We start from the raw sequence: 26,921 nt of genomic DNA, 5'->3' as shown, positions 1-26,921 counted from the left end.
CTTTCATGAAAACTCTGTGGGCGGGTGCAGGCCCCCGTTCTCAGACTTGTAGTGTGGCGGTCCGGAATGGGTGCCAGTACGTGGCTACCGGCACCCTTCATTTCGGACAGCCACACTCGTAATGAGGCCCATAGTAAGTTGGGTGCATGACTTGTATAAAATACACTGCGCCTCATCATGAGTTGGACAGAGCAGTAAAAATGCAGTGGTAACGCTATTATCGCTGCATTATCGCTCTGACCAATCCCCAGTTTCTTGGAAGGTCGGAGCACTCACCTCCAGCTTTGAGCTCGGAAGAATGCACTGACTTTCTGTCTATTGCTGGTGGTATTAGCGTGGTGCAATTAACGCTGCACTAATAGTGCCGAAAATTACCCAGAGAGTCCTATGGACTCTGGAAAAATGGGAATTTACAGCGATGCCGTAACTTGTGATCTGGCGCTAATAGGCCAGATCAAGTTGTGGTAGCGCTAATTGCATAGGGCAGTATCTCAACATATTTACCACCAGGGTACCACCCACCTCGTGATTAGGCCCAGTGTTCTTGATATTTTGAATTGCTTGTGAAATTGCTATTGCTTAGAAATTGCTGAAGTATTGTGGGGAAACTCCTTGTAAAGGGAAAAACAATGTTGTATAATATTGCATGTGTATTGACAAATTATTGAGGTAAAGCTTTCCCTAAAGGGGAAAAATAACACGGTGTAGTGATGAAGTAGTGTGGGGAATCTCCCCTATAGCAGGGAAAGACAGCGTTGTGTAGTAAGAAATTATTGTGGTGAAGCTCCTCCTCAGCAGGGAAAGACAACATAGTGTGGGATATCCCTCAGTTCCAGGGAAAGGATTGTGAGAAGGTTTAAATACCCTTGTCTTGAGTTAAAGGGAGAGAGGAAGGATTTACATCATTGTGTAAAAAGATGTGTTGTGTTGCACGTTTTATTGATCACTGTGTAAAGAAGGTGTTTGTTGTTAGGTGTTGATCGCAATAGGATACATGTGAAAGGTGCTTGTTGATAAATATTGTTAGCAGCTCTCTAGAGGAGGGTGTATGGTGTCAGATATGGGTTTTTTAATTGTGTTTATGATGGTGTTTCTTGTTAAATGTCGTTAGTAGTTGTGTGAAAAAGTTGATCTGCTATCAGGCACTTGCTTGAAGGAAAGGCCATTGGGTCGGTCCCAATAGACTTTCTTTTGAGCTCAATTGGAGCATATGCGGACAGCTCTACCACAATATAAGGAAAAGATTTTGAAGTACCATAAAGAGTGAGTTTGGGGAACTGTGGGCAAATTGTTTAAACCATGGCGTGAAGAGGGCACCCATGACAAGAATGTATTAGCACACACATTTACTTCCAACCGATAAAGGGAAACAGTTGAAAAATAGACAGAGCATACTTGATTATGGACAATGTTTGTGGACGAAGAAGGTGATTTTGATAATGGTGGGGAAGGATCTACTCAGGTTAGCAAAACATCTACCGCCCCACCACCCCATACGGATCGTATCACTTACAGCATTTTGTAGGATAAACCAACCCCCACTTTTCTACTTCCATGGAGAACGGGAAAGGGACATCAGGAAAGCCTGGGGGCACCAGCAAAGATCAGACAATTTTTGCAATTGAGAACAATGCTCGCAAGCAGGTGGAGGCAGCATTACAAAAAGCAGAGTACGAAAAGAACAGGCAAACGGTGAAGAGGAGGGGCAGAGCATGCCTATAGTTAGTGACGAATGGAGAGTGGGACGGATCCTCTTTAGTATCAATGGCAAAGTTCTCAACTAGCCCCAAATCTCAGTAGCTCAGACCACCCCCAGTGAGACATCATTGTGGTGCGCAAGTGAGGAAGTACAAATCATGGGCAGTGAGAGGGGTATGTCAGACAGGGATATATTAAAGGTAGAAGGAATCCAGGGGAAGCCAGGGGGAAGACAGTGAAGAGTGGGATACTGAGGCCTCACAACACCCTAGAGCCACAGACTTTTTTTGTAGTCCGGCTGAATGGCCCCAGCCAAAAGTACAAAGCGAGTGAGGGCCTCCAAGCATAATCAGCAGGGAACCCAGTTCTCTTTGCTACAAAGGGGACTGGGCCAACCTCATTATCTGCCCTAGCCCCACATGGATTGAGGAAATATTTAATGCACACCTTGCCCTTCCTCACTGTGGGAGATTACACATGGATCGATGCCCTTGAAAAGCAGACAGCAGTCATCAGACTAGCTGTAGGGGATATAAAGAGTTTGTTCGCCGCCCTGCTAGGGGAGCAGGCATACAAGATATTGAGCAAAACTGGGTACATATTTGCATGGGTAGAATCTCACACTGAATATATGATCTCTGGCCTTTGACTCATTCTTCTTGTTCCATTTAGTGTTTAAAATGTCTTTTTAATACACCCATAATAATGGCTAGAACAACCTATTTAAACTGCATCCTCATGCATTTTTCTAATTGTTATCAACATGCTGTTTAGAAATGGGCATCTTGTTATATGTCATAGAAGGATTCCCTGCTTCTGCATTGCCAATTAAGTAATGCTTGTGTATTATGTTAAAATTCCAACAGATAGACCTACAGCAGTACCTTGCTGAGTGACATAGTAGACAGGCCATTGGGTGGCCTATTGAGAAGACTGCAATAAAAAACAAACATTGTTCAACATGTCATATATGTCCTGTTACGTAGGACCCCCCTTCAGTTTTCTGCTTTGGATATTGCAGTAGTCTGTCACCCTATTGCACTTTATTCATGGACATGCCTCTAAATGGATGATTGAATTCCAGAGAGTCAACATTGTGTTTATCTGCTTTTGTAAGGAAGGTGGTATTCTGATGGCAGGATTGCTACCATATTCTAGGCACAGCACGGGCAAATAAAGCAGGTGCAGTTCTTCTGGGCCATAAACATACCATCTCATTTAGTGGTGAGTACTGTTCTATAAAGTGGGTCACCACAAGATGGAATACATAGATAAAGAAGGCCAGACGTGTTTTCAATTAGTCTGAGCGCTGTTTCAACATTATACAAAGCCCACATGTAAACCACACCGAGTGAGACAATGTGCGACAGCCTCATTTAATTCCCTTGTGCAACCTCCTGTCCAACCCATCCATATACAAGGTGTTCTTCTTGCAAATGGCATTAGGCAGCTGCTGTCTGTGCTTTGCTGATGAGCGGTGCTGGATACGGAAGCCCGCTGCCTAGTGATGGTCATGAAAAACATGTCAGGCTCATGTCCACACGCCCATTGCCTAAAGCTTTCATATCGTGGTTGTAGAGACATGACACTACGGAAACTTACATGAAGATGCCTACTCAGAATTTCCCATTGGGGACCAATGCAGATAAGGAGCAACCTGAAGGTGCAGTTCTCTAAAATGTAGTAGAACGGAATATATGTTGCCAACGTTATGTGTGTGCCATGGGATGTGCAGTAAAAGATGATTTCCTGACAGGGATTGTGCATTTCTGTGAATCAGCAGGATTCTCTGTTATAATGGTGCCGTATCAAGCTTAGCATGTGCCCATTGACTGCAATTGAGGAGTAGGAAGTTTCCCTGTCTCCCTTTCCTGCTGCCAAGCATACAGATGATGCCATCTGACGTGAACCTTCAGGGAAGAGATGCACGAATTGGTAAACAGCTTGCCTTGCAAGACAATTGTTTGCATATGTCACTGGTGGAAATATGTGTGTGTTACTTTTTCGCCATTAACTTTACTCCCCCATATTTTTGCAGAGTTGAGACACACACTAAAATTCCCTCTGTCTTGGGGTTTGCTTAGTGCACTTTTCTGTAAGAGCTTTGTGTGTGTTGTTTACTTTGGAACCAGTGTTTTTGTGGTGACTGACTACAAACAATAACTACCACTAGTATGTGGGTATTTGGACCAGACATTCTAAATGTAAAAAGGCTATTCAATGTCACTTAGGGAGTGTTTGAAGCGTGCTTCCTGTGAACAGTGATTAGAATTAAAAATTGCATGGGCTTGTCAATGTCTGCACCTTTTTGCTCTGCATCACCATCCTCGCTATCTGTGGTATCATCCACGTAGAGCTCACTGTATCTCATTCTTAAATCAGGGGATGGGTCATTATCGCTGTCATATACTTCACGGTTGTCTGTTTCCAAAGAAATAAGGGGGAATTTTCAGGACTTAAATATTATTCTGCATCTCTTTGTTTCTGTGTTGACGTCATTACCTCTCCTGTTTATGCCTTGTTTGTTGGGGACTCTGCTTCCTCGTCTTCTTCCTGAAATCCAGCCTCCAGCACAGGATGCAAGTTCAAAAGTGCTGCATTCAGAATCACATTTCTTCTGTATGCCCCAGATTGACTTATGACAGGTGCCCCGGTTCTTTGCAGCGTACGAGATCTCTCGCTACTGATTGATTTGCTTGATTGGTGTATAAAACCACTTACTATATAAGCTTCTCCTATGCAGAAGATAAAAAAAGCCTGCAATAGGTACACCCATCTGCCAACTCATGCAGTCTCCCCTATCACGATTGGCTACTGCAGAGGAATCGGACATGTTAAGTGTACATCTGTCCTTCAATAGGCAGACTGCCTAAATGTGCTTTGACCTTCTCTGCATACGAAATGAATATGGATGTCCTCCTGTTTTGGCCTTCTAAACTTACTAAATACTCATGAGTTCTTAGTGGTTTGTCCTCAACCTCTGCCTTCAAATTGCACCAGTGCTTTGGCTTTTACAACCACCTAAATTCGTATGGGTTCTTAGTGTTTTGGTCTTCTCTCCCAATTATATGGAAGTGTGATTCTCAGTACTTTGGCCAGCTCATGTGCCTAAACAACTGCATATGGAATTCTTACTGTGTTATCCTTCTCCTGTGCATACTTAATGCACACAGGGTTCTGCTTCGGCCTTCTTCTGCTCCTCCTATAAGTGCATGTGGCTCTCATTGAATTTGTCTTCTATGCCTACAAAATGCAGGCCTGGTTATAAATGCTTTGTCCTTTTCTTACACCTAGAAAAAGCACTTGTGTTTCCCAGTGATATGGGCTTCTCTCAAGAGTACAAATTGTACATGGGAGTTTCAGTGCTTTAACCTTCTATTATGCCCCAAGAAATGCACAAGGGATTCTCAGTGCTTTGGTAAGTATCAATGCCTACTAAATGCATCTAGATTTTCATGGCTTTGACCTTCTCCTACACCTGCTAAATGCACATGGGTGTAGTGCCCCTCCACCCACAATTCATACCCACACTCACCCACAAAAAATGAGCCACTAACCGACCCAAAAGAATCATCTAATTTCTTAACTGAATCTAGGCCTCACTATAGATTTAAATCTACTCTTAATGTACACTAATTTAGTTACTACTCCCTTCTCAAATAAACCTGAGCTACTCCTCCCAGTTCAAACACCAAGCATTGGCCGCCCCGCGATTTTCCCTAGCCTGCCTTTTTTGTGCTATTTCAAGCCCTGTACAACATCTTACATAGAACGTTGAGAGAATAACAGTTAGATTGGACCTGGTGAACTACATGGACATTCTAAGGGTTTACATTTTGCATGATCCATCATGCCTATGCTTGCCTTTGAGAGTAAGTATTTAAAGGATTTTTGTATACATGATTTTCATTGACTCATATCTGAATGGTGAATTTCACCTTACTTTCAGAAGGCACTGAAACACATACACGTTTCTGTAATCAATGGAAGACACCACATAAAACAGAATCCATGCTTTCTACATTTGTACAATTATGTAATATTAGTGCAGATTGAATAATGTATTACACAAGTGGAGATACCCAGTTACGTCTTCCCATACGTTTTAACTAATATATGGCATTATATTGATCTGCAGCACTGATAGCCTGATTCTGTGCAAAGACGTTTTGCTTTTTAGCACCTTTTGGGTCGGGTACGAATGATATGCAAATTAATTCTTAAACATGGTACACACAAGCTAAATTGGCATAAACAGTTCAAAAACGAATGCCACTGAACCTACAGAGTATTAACATAAATTCTGCATATCTGCATCATGAAACAAATTAACATAATCCGAATGCTACCCGCTGCTTTGAAATGCTTTAGTCTCCTAAACACCCATTTAACTGAAACTAACAGACAACAGTCACTTTTTCCACATCTCGCGTGTTTTCTTTTTGAAACATGGAGTGCTAAATAAAGTTTTGAACTCAAATAATATATCTCAAATATATGTATTACCAAATTAGGACCCGATTCAATACATATTTGCCAGAGATGATAGTCACATACTACAGGGAACATCAGTATTTAATGAGTGTGTAATCTACAAACAATTCACAAAAGGACATATGCCGATTCACAAAAGAACTATCTTTTGTCAGCTTTGTGTACATTTTGGTGTACCTTATGCACAGGGCCACTTACCAGGTGCAACTTAATATCAGACGAGTTTGTCAGTGAAATGTTGGTATATGAAGGAGGTATATAGAAGGAGAAAAGGCATACACACATGTGCAACTTTATTTAACTAAAAAAAAAACAAATTGTCTTAGAAACTCTTATTGAGCGAATTTACGTTGCACGGTAAAGTTCAAAGAATAGACGTGGGTGTTAGATGTAAAGGTGAATGGCAATGTTTGAACATGCGTGGGAAGTGTTGAGTAACAATGACAAAATATTTGTGAGAGTGGGAGAACATTTGTACATTTATTTTTATTTTCTAAGATGTTAATGAGTCCCTTGTCTGGCAAAGAGTGAATTACAATGGCACTTAATGTAGTGTGCATCAGAATATCCATTTTTGATTTAAGGAACTATGTTTGGAGATATGGTATTGCACAGATTTTCTGATGATAGTAAATTACATCTGATATTCTTTGTGAATACAGTGTTTTAGTGTATGTTTTGACAAGACAATTATGTCTTGCATAACTAATGCCATGTTTTGTTATTAATGGGATTCGTAACATTTACGGTATTTATTTCATAGTTTTACACACATCCCAGGAAATCCTTTAAAATTGATCCAAATGCAAGTTCAGGTATAGTAAAATGCTGAATTCATGCACATTGTTAAAAGGTTAATAGATCTTACCATAGAGGTAAAATACAGAAGACCATCCAGTATATTGCACTAAAATTCCAGCTAAAGGCATTGCAATAACCGCTCCTGCATAGGAACCTGAACAGAAAAAAATAAGACATGTGTTAAGATGTTAGTAGAGCCATCTGATCAAAAGTCTTAATGGAATATTCATTCTACAAAATAATGTCAGTGTGTTCTAAAATTACTCACCACAAAAAGAGGTAGTTACTAGCCTGCTTCTCTCTAAAGGAGGTGCCCATTTACTCCACATTCCATGGCATGCAGGATAGGTGACACCCTGAAAATAGGTGATACATCACATTCATTTTGACAATTGAAAAATTACAAAGATACTGTAAAAGAGTTTTTCACCACAATAGGTATATGAAAAGTTATATTTTTAACTCGTTAATACTTTGCAAAACAGAGACAATTATGAGAATAACACAGAATATTAAGATTGTGAAGGTTTTCAAATAACATTCACACAAGTTATGCTCTCAAACTAGGTCTAGCACATCACTGGATATTCACACCAAGGAGGTTCTCGTTGCTCCACAAAGTAGTAGGAATTAGCCTGGTTTGTATGTTATCCTAATGAATATTTGTGAGACATATAATGACATCAATTGACACCATTTGCACATTTTTGATCACATTGAAAAATCTGCCTGTTTTTAATATTCATTGGGTGGATGAGCCCAGCGTTAATCCTTACAGATTTGTAAATTAATTGCCAATGGTAGACAACACTGCAGATTAACATATCAGCACATCCCTTTCATAGGAATACACCGTTATTTGTGTTTATTATTTAGCTTCAGTCTCTACAAGAAATATTGTAAATTCGATAGGACTAATTGTATGTATTGGGAATGGGCAGTGGGAGATGAGTGTACACAGCAGGTTGGAGGGTGGAGAGGCATACTGCTTACACACATACACAATTGGGACCATAAACAGTTTCTTTTACCCTCTATGTAGTTCCACAACTATTTTCACACAGAAAAAGTACAGGTGAAGTATGCTGGGTAGGCAAAGTAAATTGCTATTATATAGCCTGTAAAGCCCTCCAACCGTGACTAACTGGCTCTTTAGTGGTGTTGCTGAACCTAGACTTAGGGGGTGTGCCACCTATCTAGGATGAGGAAAAAGAGGCAGCCCCTATTCTAAGCTGCAAAAGCTGCGGGATCAAGATTTAAAAATACAGGCAGGTCTGGTGTTGGACTGTTTTCATATTCACACACATCTCCCAACTAATTACTCTCTCCCTCCTGATCACCACCTCATTGTCAATGGTGACTTCAATCCCCCCTCTCTCACTGCTGCTCTAACCACTGACTTTAACTCTCTTCTACTTGACTGCTTGTTCTCTTCTGTCCACTCTTGCCAACCCATTCAAATGGAAACTCCCTTGACCTTACTCTCTCCTGCTCTCAACTCTCCACCTCTAGTATCTCCACAACACCTTCTCCCTCTGACCACTCTATCATCTTTGCCTCAATTGACCCTCCTGCTTCTTCCTCACTCTCTCCATCTATTACAGCTATTACTAATGGTACGTTTTCCTCCTTCAAACTCCCTGACTACCTCTCTGACCTACACCACTCTCCCCCTCCTATGCTGAACTCACCATTCCAACCACTGAATAAACCTTCACTAACTTTAACCCTGCTCGTTATGCTCCCTCCTCCTATCACTAACCCTATTACTGCACTCAATCCTAAATCCTCCCCACCACAGACCTGGAATACATCTCTCATCCACACCCGGAAAACAACTTTGCAGAAAACGTTTTGCTCTTGGCAAAGGACTAGACATCCCTCTGATATCCCACTCTATCTCACTGCTCTTCAAAACAATTCCACTACTCTTGGCTCTGCCAGATGTGACTATCTCTCTCTCATGTTGTGTCAATTCTCCCAACCTAGGCACATCCAAAGTCCTTCCAACTCAATTCTCTCACCTGCTAAACTCACCTCTATATCCTCTACTCTTTCTGCAAATGATCTTGCTCTCTTCTTATTTCAAAAATGTTTACCATTCACAATACCTTTGCTACTTACCTTGTATCCCCTCCTCCTGCTCACTTTTCTCTATCACTCCTACCCTCCTCTCCCAGTACTATGTCTTCCTTTGCCGCCACCAACCCTGATGAGATTTGTGCCCTACTCCTCTCAGCTAACCTTTCCTGTGCCCCTACTGATCCACTGACGCCACACATTGTGAAGCTCATAGCTCCCAGTGTTGTGCCACAGTCTGCTTCCCTCTTCATCTCCTCTCTTGCCAATGCCACTTTTCCCTCCACCTTTAAGACAGCTACTGGCATTGCTCTCCTTAAGAAACTTCGTCTAGATCCTAACTCTCTTACCAACTTTCACTGTGTTTCTCTTCTACCACACTATTCCAAAATCTTAGAGTGAGTAGTATTCAATCAACCCATTAAGTCCCTTGATACTCGCAACTTCTGGACCATCTTCAATCTGGCTTCCGACCTCTGCATTCTACGATTCTTATTATTCTAGACCTCCCTGCTGCCTTCCATAGTGTTGACCATTCTGACCTTCTCTCTACATTATCTCTTCTTGGCATCAGGGATAAGGTCCTTGCTTGTTTTGCTTCAGGCCTTGACCCCAGACACTTCCAGGTGTCCTGGAACAGCCTTACCTACCTCTTCAACCCCTTACTGTTGGAGTTCCCCAAGGGTCTGTCCTTCGTCCACTTCTAATCACTCTCTATAATTCAGCTCTTCACACCCTGATCTCCTCTTACGGCTGCTCCTATCAACTCTTCACCGATGACACCCAGATCTTCTCCTTTCACTCCTTATCTGATGAACTGTTGTCAAACATCTCAAACTGTCCCTCCAACATCACACATTGGATGGTGCCTCACTCGATCATGCTCAATTTCACTAAGAATGAGGTTCTCTGCTTCACAGCTCAACAGGATATCTTTTTCTATCCCCCTCTTCTTCTCCTGACTCCCTCCCTTACACTGCTTCTGCTTGGATCCTTGGCATCATCTTTGACCTATCACACAATTTCTTACTCTTCATCTCCAAATTTGCCACTGCAGACAGACTCCCCCTCTTCAATATCAGAACAATCTGGCATCTTCTTCCTTTCAATACTGCTAAACAGCTGCCAATCTCCTCCTTAGTCCTTTCTAGAAGTGAATACTGTGTCATTCTGCTCTATGTCCTTCCAAACTATCCTTCTTCACCTCTCGACAAAGTCCTCATCTTTGTGGTCCACGCACTTTTCAACATTTCTTACTTTACATCTATCTCCTCTGCCTGTAGCCAGATTGGCTGGCTATCATTGAAACAAAGGGCTAAGTATACACTTCATCTCATCATATTCAAAACTATCCATGGATTCGGCCCACCCTACATATATATGCTCACCTCATTCCATTACTCTCTTCCTCGTTTGATACAATCATCCTTGGCTCACCTCCTTGCCACCACTTGAGCCCCATGTGCTTACTCTCGTTTCTGCTCTCTCTCTCCCCTCACTTCCATACTCTGAAATGCTCTTCCTCTCCCTTTCCATGCTACATCAACTCTACCACTATTTATATTCAACCTCAAAGCTCTGCTTCTTTCTGAAGAACTTGTTTCCGAGCACTCTATGCTACAGCATCATCCTTTTTTCCTCTCTCCCTACCCTTCATGGACAACCATACAGCACTTTTCCGTCACCCCTCTATCCTTAATTCATACTTCCTCCTCCATCCCCTTCCTATGACAGTTGTCCTGTCCTCATTCCTGGTTTATGTTTCCACATTCCCCTGCAACACCTCGTCTTCAAGTCACATTCTCTCACCCTATGGTAAAGGACCATTGTCCTCCGCTCTGTTATCAATGGTACAATGTTATCATTTGGTAAGTGTTTTTGTGCCAAAAATGGGTTGCTTTCCCTGTGATTTTTATAAATAAATAATTAAACAGTTCCCCCATTTTACCTGCCCTGTATCCTCTCGGGCTGGTATATGGACTAGAGAACATGCCAAGGGAATCATTGCCGTAAGTAAGTAGCTTAAAATACTGGTTGATGCCTTTCTCCCTTGAAGGTCTGATCCAAACATGGCAAGTATGTTCCAGGATTCCCTAAATGATCAGGATCCACCAAGGCATGACAGTAAGTACAACTACATGAGCATCTAGAAGATGTTGCATCCCCTCCCATCAAGGGCCTCCTGGATATCATGCTGGCAATTTGTCTTTACCAAATCTATGCTATGGTATTAATACTTCACATCAAATTAACACACATTATGTGAAACCAGTGCCTCTGGTTTCCAAAATGCCAAAATTCAAAATCTCTCATGGCACATGAAGGCTCTTAATACCCCCACTCTCCAGGATGATGCAATTTCCAAGAATGAAAGTGTCTTGAAGGATACACAACTAATTTCTGCTTTCTCGGTCAAGTCAAAAAGTGCTTTATCAGACCTATAAGGACTGGGAGAGGGACCCAGGCAGGGTCATGGGTCTTGTGGAAAAACTGAGCAAGGAGGATATCTTTAGATGCTGAGGGAGTAAGGAAGAAGCCTTCTTTAAATGCTCCTAGGATGGTCAAAAATGTTGTGTTGGTTTCCCGCTGCCTCTTGAGGGCAGATGCCAACAGGCCAAACTCAAAGCAATTGTGAAAAAATTGGAGATAGTTATGTGTGCCAATACATGTTGACAACTCAACTTTATATAAAACTACAAATGCTTTTGGTTTGATGTGAAGGTGGAAGATCTATATGAATTTAGACTGATGTATCTACTTGTATGGATAGCCCTGATTCTGCAAGCCTTCCAACTCACCATTCTAGCTTCAGCTCATTCACTGACCCTGTCAACAGAAATCGACACCACAAATTCTCTTATTACACTGATCTTGTTTCCTCCCTCCACTGGAACCATCTCAATCTATCCATGACCTTCCAGGCCATGCTTTACCCTGACCTTCCAGGCCATGCTTTAACCTGACCCTAATCCTATACTATTTCCCCTTCTCTCTGCTAATGATTTCTTCTCTATCTCACTCTCCTCTCTATCTCACTTATCAATCACCTTTCACACTTAACTTCTACCCATCCTCAGCTATGATAACGAATTCTGCAATCCATTTGTTCCATCTGTACTGCAAATTGTTAAGGAACTTGCACTGCTATCTATGCTCACCTTCACATCTTATTTGACCTATCTCGCTCAACTAATATCCTCCAAGCCTGTAACAAAAAAGCAACACTCATGCATTTTCTGAAGAACTCAACTGCTGACCCCAACATACCCTCATAGTACAGACCTGTCTCTCAGCTTTGCTATACATTAAAATTCTAAAATGGTTTCTCTACAGGGGGAATGTCCTACAGGGAATTATGGAGATTTCCTGGTAGGTCCCTGCACCCTGGGACTCTTGTTTGGTAACCTACTTTATTTCCAAATCTTATCATAGGAAAAGGCTTGCTCTTCCTCAAAAATGTGTAATATAGGGCCACTTTGAACATTATTTCCCGGGGCTCCGTTGGTCCCCAGTCCGCCTGTCAGTCTTTGACAGCATAGTTAACTATCTTGAGGTACTGATGATACTCAGATATTCTTCACCGTCCATGTCTTAACCCCTGCAATCTCCAAATGTATGAATAACTACCAATCCACCATTTTACACTGGATAGCTCTACACTGTCTCATGCTAAACTCTTCCAAGATTTCTTTCTCTCTGCTTCTAATGCTAACTACACTCTTCCCTCTCCCATCTCATTCACCCTGACCTCATCCCCTCACCCATAGCTTGCAACCTTGGAGTTCTCTTTTAAAGTGACATGCACCTCTAGGAGTTCATTATGGACACTTCAGCCAGAGAAAATCTCTGCTCAATTAAAACACATATCTCCACTCTTGTGCTTAGCAAATTAGACTTTTGTGCTAGCCTACCTCTTTGTCTAACACCCCCTTTCTTTTGTCCCCCTCAAGAAAATCCACAAATGTCCAACACACACTATTCTCAACCTACGAAGACCCTCCCTCACCTGCCTGTAACTATTGTTACCATGCTGCATTGCTCTCCAAGCAAAATCACTCTCTGTTTCTCTATTACTGCTACACGCCTGGCAATGAATCCATGGTCTTGACCCCACTATTTTAATGAATGCATCTCCCTGCACTAGCCCTCTTGAACTATGCATTGCTGAGCTCTTCAGAACCTATCAGTCCCCAGCCCCCTTGTGCCTTCATGCACTTTCTCTTTTTTCCCTACCTGCTCCAGTGGAAGAAAGCATGCACTCCAGATATTAGCAATGATAGGAGACCCTTAACTCTCCACCTTCATATCCAAACCAATCAGCCAACTCACCTTTCTTACATATTGCCCACCCACTACTCTATATACTTTGAAAATATACAAATACCGCCCTCAGACTCTCAATGTTAAACATGTTGTAATGGCCTCCAATCCTTGTCCATGGTTTTTGTTCCTATTTTTTCCCCTTTGCCACTCAGTAAATGGCATTCAATATAATAACACTTTTATTCAAAGGCACCTTACCATATGACTGCCTTTGCTCTGCTATAGACTACTAAACCATTTATTTTTAAAATGACGCCTTGTTCTTAAATTAATACAAAAAATGAAAGCTCTTTTTTGGGTGAGGAGTGATGGGAATGAGAGGGATATTTGACTGTGTGAAGAGAATGACCTTCTTATTTTAAATGTTGGCCCACCATTGGGACTCTGCACTTCCAGTCCCTGATCTACTGCATGTCTCTAGATATTATGGAAAGAAGTGGAATATGTACAGGGTGATTGACTGATACCCCAAGTCAGACATGGGGCTGGTTTGAAAACAATCCTCCCTTTCTTTTCTATGGTAGGGAAGCTGTGTTGTATTGCCTTACCAGTACTGTAAAACGCTAAATGAATGTAAATAATTCTTAAAGAGACTTGAACTGTCATATTCTCCTTCCTGCTGATGATAAGAAATGTGTGTGCTCTGACCATATTCCGTGAATGACACTCTCATTCAGAGTTGCACCACTACTACAAAGGCAGACATCCATGGAGGTACTGGAGATGGGACAGAAAGCGCATGTCCCATGTGGAGATTGACTAGATCCCTCCTCCATTCCCAGTCCCTCCTTATTTCCTTTGACACCAGCACCATCATTTAAAATATTGATTCTGAGAAATCCAGTGAGCATGTAGATGGATCTATACGGAGTACAGGAGAAGACAGACCCATGGAAGGATGAACATTGAGTCTTGATCCATGACATCAATGGAGTCTTCACTTGCCCCAGAATGTCCTGCATTAAAAACCTGAGGCCAGGTGGTCTGTCTTCTTGGGGAAAGGTGTGTCTCAAGTTTGTTCTAAAATATGCTCGAATGAATTTCAATTCCTGGGTTCGATTAAGCTAAGATTTCCCCGAGTTGATGATGAAACTGTATTTCTGCAGAAGTGGCATCCCTTTTGGGGGGTGGTTCCAAAGTAATGATGGAGTTTACGCTGCAATTATCCACTCCTCCAAATATGGAAAGGCCATGCTCTCATTATGAAGATGGTCCATCAACGGAGCTAACATCTCATTAAAGAGCCTTCCTACTGATCTCATTTTGATGGAAATGTTCATAGTTGATAATAATTTTCACTGAAGCTAATCTGTGATTCTGTTGATAACTCGAGGGAATGGATGCATAGAGGTAGATATCAGCCAGGTTCAGGAAGACAAGATCATCTGCTTTTGATGTCAGAGTGACCATCTTTTGCAATGTCTGCATCCGAAATAATATATGTGATATGTATCGATTCAAATACCTGAGTTTTAGCATCAAGTAAAAGGGTCCTGATGCATTCTGTATGTTGTTAACTCCTGCAAGAATGTTGCAGAGGGTTCATGATGAGATGACGTTTTCCCTCCAATGATTGCAGTTTTTCCATTAATGGCCATTTCTTGTGAAGGCAGTGGGCTTGCAGTGATATTGGTATTGATATATGTGCAGTGAGAAAAGCGCCAGCTGATAGCTTTCCTTGATTGTATTCATGGCACATTTGTCTAAGGTGGTTTCTTCCCAGAGGTTGTAGTCATTTATCAAACCTAAATTTCGACTATTTGGGAAACTGCCAGGTGTCAGTTTCCCAAATAGTCGAAATTTAGGTTTCGGTTCCTGGGTCTTCAGGAACAATTGAGGAGGAGGCTTGGTTAAGCCCATCGATTACAGAGTGATTTGTCATCAGATTTCTGTGAGGAGAGTCTGAAATTGATCTTCTTATCTAGTCAAAAGCTCAGTCTCTTAGGGTTTACTCTGAGAGGTTATGCTCTCTCTTACAAGACATGATGGACCTTACCCTTTAGCTGTTCATGTATTGCTTAAATACTTGGAATGGAAGGTGAAGTGTAGGTGATGGTTGGGCCTTATCTATCTTCTGACATAATTGGCAGAGCCCACCAGAAGTGGCAATGCCCACATTACCATGCAAAACCAGCTTAGATAGAAATGTTGGTTTGTTGTATTATTCCAGGATTTCAAAGTATTCCACACCTTCCTCTATAAACTTAAACATCACATAGCAATCAGCCAGTAATCTCTCAGATGCAGATGTCCCCTAAGCATTTGCTTTAATTTCCAAATGAATGCCCATAAAAACCTCTTGATAGCACTGCCCGCCTTTCAATTGTTAGAGTGCCCAATAGTCAAGTCCACTGGAACAAGCAATGTAATGTATGACCTCAGATTCTCTACTTACCTTTTTTTTAAAAAAAGATTAAAGTAGGTTTCCTGATGCACTTCATGGCTGCCAGATCTTCTTGTAACTGAGGATTTCTTTATTTCAGTGGTGAGCAATTACTTCAAAGAACCCTTCCAGTATGGGGAGCAGAAAAGACAGGCAGCCACTGCCCTGCCCCAAAAAAGCATGTGTTTCATTGCTCTAACATATTTGCCAGCTTGTGAGTTGAACTTCTCTGCATCTTGATTTGAGAAGATGTGTTACCCAGGGACAGTACAACTCAATGAATCATTACAAAATAGCCTACAATGCATGGGTCTATTGCACTTCTTGTAGGGTGGTCTTCATTCGGGTCAACTGGCTTTTCTCTTCTGGTCTGTGATGGTTGAGGTACACTGTTATTGGATTGAGCGCGGTGGGGATACTATTATTATTGAGGGGGGGTATATTCTTCATTTTACATTTGTTGTTATCACTGCCCCTCAACTGGCACTTATGCATCCTTTTCCTTGTGCACATTTGGAAGTTGTCTTAGGATCGAGTAGACGATAGTAGCAAACACATTTCTACAGAGGATTAGCACAAGGAAGCTACAGAGAGGGTTGCACACACTTGGCAATAGTAAAATCATCTCTCTAGTACAGCACTGTTACAAGGAGAAGTGACTGCACATCAGTATGAAATAATTGCTTTAACACAAACTCTTGACAACAGTCAGCTTTGCTTTCTTGGGCATTGTGAGTGTGGGAGTTCTCTAATTGGTAAGAATGATGGAAGTGAGAACCACATCACAATTATCATGCCTCCCTGGCAACTAAGTGAGACTGAATTTCTATTAATTGTTTCACCTAGGAAACTTGTCAAGCTTAATTACAGTCAGGGCGCTTACAGGGTCTTGCTGGATCAGGGACCTCTGTATTACAGATTGCAATGAAATTCATCTCTACTGTACCAACACAGATTGGGGCTCTGTTGGATTTCCTACAATCCTACTGAAGATAGAAACATTATCATCATCATCAACTCTATTTTGGTTAATCATCCCTAAAAGTACATATAAGTAAAATGAGAAAATGGAATAAGACAATACATTCATTAAAAAAAAGATAAATTAGCTTCAATGCAACCTTTCCATCACAATTGATATATCAATAAAATACAGTACAATAAATCTAAAAACAGAGATAAAAATGTGCAGCAAAATACATTAACTTAATATGATTGAATCAGTAATTTTGTCAATAGCTAAAACAAATAGAGGAGAGTCAACAGCTCGCAGCCTCACTTTCATGACAAATATAATCTTAAATAATACCTAGCAGTTAGGTTTGAGACTTGGCTCTAAGCATCCATGCCGTGTGAATATAATGTACAGTTGCTCTGATAACATGGATGTCCAGACAGTGACCTAAAAATCTCACATTACTAACTGCTGCCGACTCTTAGTGGTTCCACATAGTGTGGTCAGATACATTTTCTCAACGCGGCAGGCCTGCTGCAAAATAGCAAAAAATGCATGACTGTCTCATTGCCTTTCATACGCAGTGGACAGACACTTGTATTGCCAGGTGACCACTTTTGCGTAACTGAGGCCACCGGAAGAATTCCCAATCGGAAGTGCAGATACAAAGCCTTTCCAAAAGCTGGAAAAATCAGATCCAAATACAATTTGTGACCCGCTGTGTGCCTCGATTAAAGATAACCAGGGCCAGATTTTGAGGCACCAGCATCCACCAGCAGGATTTCATTACCACTCTGTTTAATCCTTTCTTTTATAAGCACACTTGTGGAGGGCCTTATATTTGTAGGGTTCAGCCACATATCCAGCAGATCAAAATCCTGAAGAGATGACTTAACATGGGAGGCCCACTGTAAATTCTTACCACCAAACATAGCTAAGAGATGGAGTGCTGCTTTTCGGTTCTCTTGAGACCGTGCTGCCTTCATAGTCTGGCCTAAAAGAGGGCTGGCCTAGCACAGAGCAAGGAAGCGATCGGGACACATCCCAGCTCCAAGAAGACCAAACCTGACGAGGCATTAACAGTTACCAATATAAATGTCTTCAAAAATATTTGTTCAGTGGTACATAACTTCAACAAGTTACATTACCCCCACAGTTCGGAGCCATACAGAGCAGAAGGAATGGTCTGTTTATGAAATAGGTCCAGCACAGGAGAAATTGCACCCTTGTCATGCTTGGCATGGAATGGTGGACAGTTTTGATTACCTGAGCTGCCCAGCCACCCTGTCCCTCAAATCTCAGGCCTAAATAATCATAAAATGCCACCTGTTCAAGTACAGAGCCATCAACTTCAACCTTTAGTGGTCTAAATTTGACACATTTAGGTCAGAAGACCATCACTTTAGATTTTTCCATATTCAGTGTGAGATCTAACTGATTAAATTCCTTCACAAAGACAGAGTTTTTTTCAGCCCTTGGGGAGATGCCGCTATGAGGACAGCATCATCAGCATAAAACAGCGCTGGATATGCATCAGTGTCAAATTTTGGGTCAATCTCGACACTCTCTCAGTAGTATTTCAATCAGTTCTTTTATTTATAGAGATTGAAAAGAAAGGGGCTCGATGTACAGCCTTGTCTGACCCCTCTAATGGTGGTGAAAAGACGAGTCATTTCACTGCCAACCCCAAAGCGCACCCTAGCCGTGTTTGAAGAGTAAAGCTGATGTATTATGTTGATCAAAACACCTGGGGCTTTGCGTTTGTGCAAAATCTGCCATAGAATGGCTCTACAAACTGAGTCTAATACAGTTTTTAGGTCAACAAAAACTGCATACAGGCACATCTACTTTAGGATGGTATATTTTTGCAATAAAAGGAAAAACATGAAACACTGATCGATCATTCCTCTGTTTTCTCTGAAGTCCGCCTGAAGATCATGAATTATGCCACCTCTATCCGCCCAGTCCTGAAGACGTTTCAGGACTACCTTACCAAAAAGTTTGCCAATGCCATCCAGAAGGGAGATTGGGCAGTAATTTCCTTTGCTGTCTTTACTACCCTTTTTATAAATTGATATAATAAATAGCCTTCTTCAAGAAAATGGAACCTCCCCTCTGTACAGAATAGGGGTCTAACCGAGGAATGAAGAGGGTCTATTGTAGATGTTATAAAGGTACAGTGAAGCATTGGTATCTTTCTGAAGCAACAGCATTTGCAGGTCCGCAGAATCCGAAAAACAAGATTCGACCCTCCCTCCCAAGGTGATGTCGATCAACACTGACAGGCCGCCGCTAGGGAGGCCCTTGGGCCCCTAAACACTTGGGGTGACAAATGTCTGATATCGCTGGAGATGTAGTGGCTTTACAGCCCAGGTTTCCTTTACCATTATAATGTGAAATTTCCTCAGAAACGTACACCAATCAGGATTGTCATGCTGCCATTTAAGTCCTGTTATATTCCAGGATAGCAGCTTCATTTCACTGTGGGCCCCCTCTATTAAACCACCTCTGCTTCCCAGTCAATCTACCTCCCCCAAGTCTACACATACAGGGCCACATTTCTCATTAGTAATAATGGGGGGGTTGGGATTCACACACGGGCACACCCTGTTGGCCCTGAGGTGGAAAGGACTGGTTTGGATGATAAATGGAAATCTCTTGCGTGGGTTGTGCCCTAAAAAAGATCTCGGCTGAACTTAACTAGATGTGAGTGTTTCCAATTGTGTATGCCCTACACTCAAGGCCACAAAGTCCCTCTACAAAGTGTCATGATACAAAGAAAACCTGTATATAATCCATGGCCGTGACAGGGATTGAACCCCTTACACAGTACTGGATATCATTTCAAATAACTGAAAGACAACCTTTAACATGGTGGAATCAGTAAATACATTTGTTAATTAGTGATTCTTGATCTTCAAATGAGCGAAGGGCAAGCTTGGTTCTTTGGTCATCACTATAGAAGGACTATTGACTCGTCGGCCTGCGCCAGTATGGTTCATTTGCCTTGTGTGGGCATGCACACCACCAAATAGTGAAATGGTGTTAGGGCCGGTCAGAGGAGTTGCCCGACTGCCGAGGCGAAATTCCCTGGGACTGCAGCTCACCTCCCCTAAGGCTACAGATACAGAACGTAAATCAGGATAGGGTTATGTAAGACTCACACCTGGTGTACACACTGACTTACTCAGTTTCCTATGGGATTCTAGCCTATGAACTGGTAGAAAAACACCTTTGCTCCCAATACCAACATCAAAGCACAGCTTGCCTAAAGGTACCGGACTATCAGATCCTGGGGTCAGTGAGACCACCTTGGCCTTGACAGATTTAATTTCTTCCACCAGTTTCCCCATTTCCCCATCTCACTTGTCCATTATTAACATGATTGAGCCCTTAATATCAATCAACATTTGCTCTACTAACTTAACAGATGAACAACTAGTAGAACAATATTTAGGGCTCAAGTCAAGGTCACATGTTTGGGAACCAACTTCACAATAAGATATAGGGGCATGGTGCTCTGATGACTCCCCAACCCGATTGGCCCTTTTTTTCCATACAGCAAACTTCCATTGACATGGATTCTGTGAAAGCTGTGTAGATGGGGAGAGGAGAGATATCATCAGCCATTGGGGAAATCACACTGAGAAGTTGAAAGCGATTGCTGAGGGGCAACATGGATAATATAGAGTTTAACTGGATCGGGTCAATAACCACCGGGGACTCATGATCACTATTGCTTAAACCAATAGGCAATACTCCCTGGGTAAAAGAAAGAAGGTGATCATTGGGAGTTTTGAGGTTGGGGAGAATCAGTTTGTCAGCCAAAGTTGTCAAAGTGTTCAAGGTCTTTCCAGATTTTGATTGCTGATGGATTTCAATTGTATTAGAACCCGTCGTGCCCCGATCCAACCCAATTTTGGACGACTCAAACAAATAATGATGGCCTCCTGATTGGCACGGTTTTTGAGCTACTACAAAGGGCCCGAAAATGTCTTCTTTTGAAACATGGGGAGCAGGGCGGTGTTTAGCAGGGGCAGAAACTGTACCTTTAGCAGCATCAAAGAAATAAATCAAATCCAAAACAGCATGAACTGCACAGATGGTTTTTGGTGGTTCCCCTTACAAATCAGATGTGGGTAGCTAGAACGTCATTATATCTGTGGGGACCCTTTGCCCACCACCATCAATATCAGAAAGGAGGCCGTTAATTTCCATAAACAATTGATTTACATCTTTCATGGTTTTGAGCATTCTTGATATTTTACGTTGGGAAGAACCAGCTAGATTTGCGTTGTCCGTCTTTCTTTTAATCATTGTAGGGCCGTTAGATGAAACAATAAAAACAAAAATGCCACCTGTGCGAGCAGGGCATGCCCGACTGGCTTAGGAGGCCGCCAGAGGCCGACTCCTCCCCCCTGCTCAACATGTTAGGCTAGTACTGGGGCTTGTATCAGGGCTGTATTCAGACAAAAGTAGCCACTAACATCCATACAAATGAAGGTCAACAAATAATAGTCTGCAGCCCCTCTGCAAATGGAATTCTGTTGTTAAAACTCGCTTGGGATGGTTTACTCCTTGGACTTGGCAATGATGGCCCACAAAAGCTTCACAGGACTTGAAATGATATTCCTTCAATTGGTAAATGTACTTGAAATCTACTTGAATCAAACGAAATCACACACAGTCAATTGGAGATTCTGGGCATCCCACTGCCTCACCTGACAAGTTGTAACAAGTTAAGCCAGTTAAGGATCATTGGGATTACAATTTTGATTCCGTGGCCGGCACACAGTCAGAGAGAAGTCAGGAAGTATTCTTTTGCAGACCTCCTGCTTGTGCGGAACACCTGCATTGTGAAACACTGCTCGCCCTTCACGCTCAGGCTTCACCGCCATGGGCTGGAGGGTGGGCAGATGAGAGTCAGAGGCATGGTTTAGGTCTGTTCTCCTGCTTCCTGCTTTCACTTCCTGCGTTGTGAAACACTGCTCGCCCTTTACGTTCGGGCTTCACCGCTGCAGGCTGGAGGGTTGGAAGATGAAGGGTTGGAGGCGTGGCTTAGGTCCATTCTCCTGCTTCCTGCTTTCCCTTCCTGCGTTGTGAAACTCTGCTTGCCCTTCACGCTCGGGCTTCACCACTGCAAGCTCGAGGGTAGACAGATATGATATGATATGATATGATATGATATGATATGATATGATATGATATGATAAGGCATTTGTAACGCGCCTATACACAAGTGTTTCACGGCGCGACGAGGCAGGGGGGGGACAAGGGGAGACAGACAACGATCTTACTAGGCCAGGTGTCATTCAGATCGCGCAAGTGCAAGGGTAGAGGGGAAGGGAAAAGTGCATGGGGGAAAGGGAGAGGGCAAAGTGCAATACAGGGCTATTAGCATACAGCATACAGGATAAATAACAAGGGCCAGCTGGTGGCAAGTGCGAGGTAAGTGCAGACAAGTACTGGGAAGGGGGGCTGTATGGATATAGACACACTCCCGTAGTGCAGGGGTTGCCGTGGAGGCAGTGCAGGGGAGAGTGGCTGGGCAGAGAACGGTGAATGGCCCAGTTGCAGATTCAGTGCAGTTTCAGTAGTATTAGCAGGGGAGAGGGGGAGAGAAAGCGGAGGCAAAGAGGAAGGTTTTGAGGTGCTTCCGGAACCGGAGGTGGTTCTCCTCAAGTTTCAGGGAGGGAGGAAGCTGATCTCGTTGTTTGGAGAAGCAGCTGACCCTGAGGGAGTTGGAGGCGGATGAGCGAAGAGCTCGAGAAGGAAGATATTTAGGAAGAGAGAGTTGAAGGTATTTTGGCCCAAGGCCCCAGAAGGCCTTGTGGACAATGCAGAGGGTTTTGAACTTGATCCTCGCAGTCACTGGGAGCCAGTGTAGTGATTTCAGTCCTGGAGAGATACGGTCCCTGGGCTTGATGCCAAGGACAAGTCTTGCATTCCTGTTCTGGATGAGTTGCAAAGGGCGGAGAGTAAAGGCGGGCAGATTTAGATAGAGGCTGTTACAGTAGTCCAGCTTAGAGAGAACCAGGGCTCTAGAGACAGTGAGCTTCTGGGGGAAGGAGAGGAAAGGAAGGATACCTCTGAGGAGGTGTAGCTGGTAGTGTGACTTCTTAGATACATCAGATATGTGAAGAGAGAAGGAGAGTGTGGAGTCGAAGATGACCCCAAGGTTTTTTGCCTTGCAGGTAGAAGCAGGAAGAGGGCCCAGAGAGGCCGGCCAGAGAGCAGCAGGGAACGAGGGAGTGGGAGTGCCGATGAGTAGAATCTCAGTCTTACTGGCATTAAGGCAGAGGTCGTTGGCGGCACACCATTCCTGAATAGCAGAAAGACAGTCAGAGATGAGGGAAGGCGAAGAGGAGGCCGAGGGTAGCCTGAAAATGAGCTGGGTATCATCCGCATAGCACTGAAAGTAGGGGCAGAGAGGGGCGATGTGGTGCGCGAGAAGTGCCAGATTCAGGTTGAACAGCCAGGGAGAGAGGTTAGATCCCTGGGGGACACCACAGGTAGAGAAGAAGATGTCAGAGAGGAAAGACCCCAGTTGGACCTGGGAGGGTCGATTTGAGAGGAAAGAGGTCAGCCACACCAGAGCCTGACCAGTGATACCGAGGTTATCACGGAGACGGTTGAGCAGGATGGTATGGTTGCCAGTATCAAAGGCAGAAGAGAGATCAAGCAAAATGAGAACACGTGGAATGTTAGAGTCAAGGTTCGAGAGCAGGTCCTCACGGATGTTCAGGAGAGCAGTTTCCGTGCTTCTGGCAGCTCTGAAGCCAGACTGATGGTCATGAAGACTACCAACACATTCAGCATGGAGATTAAGCTGGGAGATGGCCAGTTTCTCCAGGAGCTTGCCCAGGAAGGGAGTGATAGAGATTGGGCGATAGTTAGCTGGGCAGGAAGGGTCGGAAGTGGGTTTCTTAAGAAGGGGGTGCACAAGGGAGTGCTTGAGAGGGGATGGGAAGGCTCCAGAGGCGAAGGAGTGATTGCAGAAGTCAGCAAGGGCAGGAGTCAAGGAGTCAATGTGGTCCTTGATAGTTTTGGAGGAACAGGGGTAGAGATGAAGGGTTGGAGACGTGACTTAGGTCCATTCTCCTGCTTCCTGCTTTCCCTTCCTGCGTTGTGAAGCACTGCTCGCCCTTCACGCTCGGGCTTCACCACTTCAAGCTCAAGGGTAGACAGATTAAGGGTTGGAGGCATGTCTTAGGTCCATTCTCCTGCTTCCTGCTTTCCCTTCCTGCGTTGTGAAACACTGCTCGTCCTTCATGCTCAGGCTTCACCACTGCAAGCTCGAGGGTAGACAGATGGTTGGAGGCGTGTCTTAGGTCCCTTCTCCTGCTTCCTGCTTTTCCTTCCTGCGTTGTGAAACTCTGCTCGCCCTTCACGCTCGGGCTTCACCACTACAAGCTCGAGGGTAGACAGATGAAGGGTTGGAGGCGTGGCTTAGGTCCATTCTCCTGCTTCCTGCTTTCCCCTCCTGCGTTGTGAAACACTGCTCGCCCTTCACGCTCGGGCTTCACCACTGCAAGCTCGAGGGCAGATAGATGAAGGGTTGGAGGCGTGTTTTAGGTCCATTCTCCTGCTTCCTGCTTTTCCTTCCTGCGTTGTGAAACGCTGCTCACTCTTCACGCTCGGGCTTATGTGAGTCTGATCATGTCAGCATATAGGTGGTGGTAATAACTTGCACTTGGACACAACATTTTCTGGGCCTGATTTACAAAGCATTTTTGTATTGGGTTTTACCATTGAAAAACGCTTTTGTAAAACAAGCCCTTTAAGTTTTCCCTGTCCCCTATATTTGCTTCTCTGTTTAATTGTTTATTGTTGAATGTTCAATTTTTTAAGCTTCGATAATACTAGCAATGTTTACTATTTATTTTAAAGTTAAGATTCCATTGCCCACTATAGCTGTTCTTACTCCTTGCTGGAGTTTTCTTAGACAGTATTTTTTCACTTGTCTCTGACCATATCTTGGGGTGTTGTTTAGATTTTATGTAAGTAAATTCTCTCTGCAGTGTTTAGGTTGTTTGCATTCCTTATAAAGGGTTATATGTGGTCATGATTGTTGGTTTAATTCTAGAAAATGATTGTCTTTTCAGAGTGTACTTTTCTTTTCTTTAAACGTGTGTTGAGTAGGGCTATGGGGTAACCACGTACTGGACCATAAGGGTGGTCAAATACCCAAATCTTCCCTTGAACAGCCGGGGTCCTATAGCGACAAGTGTCTGCCGGTAGAGGACAGGTACCCTGTGCAGAGGTCTGATTCACAGTGGCATCTGCAGTAGGACTGAAGCCTACATCCATACATCTAGGACCCTCCCAAGAAGAGAAGACACCAAATAATTGGGGGACTGGTCCGCATGCATGCAAGGAAGCTATTTCTAGCCCTAAAAACACCAACAGCAACATAAATGGTTAAGCTGTTTTCAGCCACATTAAGACATACCCTAACTTTGTGACAGTAGTTTCCCGTTGCTTTTAGTACCTTGCCTATGCATCGCTGTCCTAACTACTATCAAACTCAAAATGAGGGCAGGAGGGAGGTTAACAGCACACTTTATAAAATACTTGGGCAATAAATCGCTGGTTATTATTATAAAATTCCGTATATAGTACAAATGAATGCATTGTTATATTACTATCATGCTTTGTTTATATTTGCAACGATAGCTATAGTGGATATTGTTAGAGCAGGTGTTTATTTTGTATTAATCAGTGTTATCTCAATACTGTACCTCTACAAGTCCTTGCAAGATCCGGACGAAGATGACGCATCCAAAATGCACCTTGGCCGCTGATGGGATTAGCATATTAAGTGTGGCAGTGAGTAATATAGCAGCACCAAAGACCCTGTAATGAAAGTAAGATTCATTTTATTACACGATAGTCTATATTTCTATGCACATTCTAAGCATTAATATGAAAGACACTCATTCATATAACGGAGCAGAATTTTTTTTTTTAAAAACGTGCATTATAAGCAGCCGTGCCACACACTGACACTGGGAATGTTTCTTAAATGTAAGCATCTTTAAATCTATGGAAAGAACTCGAATTGTGCGTATAGTGTAACATGGTCTCTCATGCTATACATCTGTTCATTAGTCTGGTTGTCTTTTGTGAGTATTACTCTCCCTCGGCATTTTGTTTGTACCTCTGACTGTCATTCTGTCTGTGGAGTGAAGGGCACTAATGGCTGCATATTAATACGTCAAAACGTAAGGACACAGCAGGGGTCTCCAAGTCCGGGCACAGATGTCCAAATCAATATTTTGAGGATATCCACACTACATTCATGTAAATACATTGGCCCTCATTACGACCCTGGCGGATTTTTTCCGCCATCGACGGACTTTCCGGCCATGGCGTAAAGTCCGTTTACGCCATGGCGGATGGTGGACTTACCGCCCCATTCCGAGGTCGGCGGGGCGGTAAGTCCCCATTGACCCATTTACCCTTCCCCATTCCCATTTCGGCCCCATAGGGTGTAATGGGAGTGGGGAAGGAGTTAATTACGCCACCGTAAAATACGGTGGCGTAATTAACACCAAGGTCCCAGAGCGCCATGGATTTTTCCGCCCGCAAAAAGCGGGCGGAAAAATGACCATGGCGCTCCGGGAACTCGTAGTTGGCGGTAAGGGGTCGGCGCAGCTAACGCTGGCGCAGACCCCTTAGCGCCAGGGTCGTAATGAGGGCCATTGAATCTAAATGTATTCGCCACGTTTACTGCAAAAAAGATAGATTTTGATTGGGGTTGTATATATAGAAAGGGTGAGTGAGGTGTTGGTTCAGGTTGGGTGTGTGAGGTCTCACGCTGTATTTTGCTGTAAAAACGTTGTTAAAAACAAATGTAAATTGGGTTTTGACCAGTTTAATTTGACGAAACGGCATAAATCCAATCTAAATGGATGTTATTTACATAGTCTGCAGTAATTCTGTAAATGTAAATGTAACCTTTCCTTTTTTAGACTCGAGTTGGACACACTTGGTAGAGCAATATGGTTCCATGTAATAATGTCCCCTCAAAAATATCGCCATGCAAAGAAATCGCCGAAAAATTGCCGTGTTTTGAGGGGACATTATTACATGGAACATGCAGGGGACATCCCCACAACCCCATCTCCCCCTGTCCCTATATATATATATATGGTCACCTATATAATGTCACCACAACCTTTTCCC

General features: G+C 43.1%; 1 protein-coding gene across 1 annotated transcript in view; it reads right to left on the bottom strand.

Annotated features, from left to right (window-relative positions):
* The window catches only part of SLC17A6 (solute carrier family 17 member 6), a 404,271-nt gene that overhangs the window by 194,969 nt on the left and 182,381 nt on the right, over positions 1–26,921 (bottom strand). The window contains exons 4-6 of the mRNA XM_069623494.1: positions 25,475–25,589; positions 7,262–7,349; positions 7,061–7,147 (exon numbers count right to left, since the gene is read on the bottom strand). Coding sequence (XP_069479595.1) covers positions 7,061–7,147; positions 7,262–7,349; positions 25,475–25,589 — 290 coding nt within the window. The remainder of the gene's footprint in view (positions 1–7,060; positions 7,148–7,261; positions 7,350–25,474; positions 25,590–26,921) is intronic.

Source organism: Ambystoma mexicanum, chromosome 11 (assembly GCF_040938575.1).
Source record: "Ambystoma mexicanum isolate Mex_15411 chromosome 11, UKY_AmexF1_1, whole genome shotgun sequence".
NCBI lineage: Eukaryota > Metazoa > Chordata > Amphibia > Caudata > Ambystomatidae > Ambystoma > Ambystoma mexicanum.
Note: the sequence above shows the minus strand (reverse complement) of the source record. Positions and strands in the feature narration are given on the sequence as shown.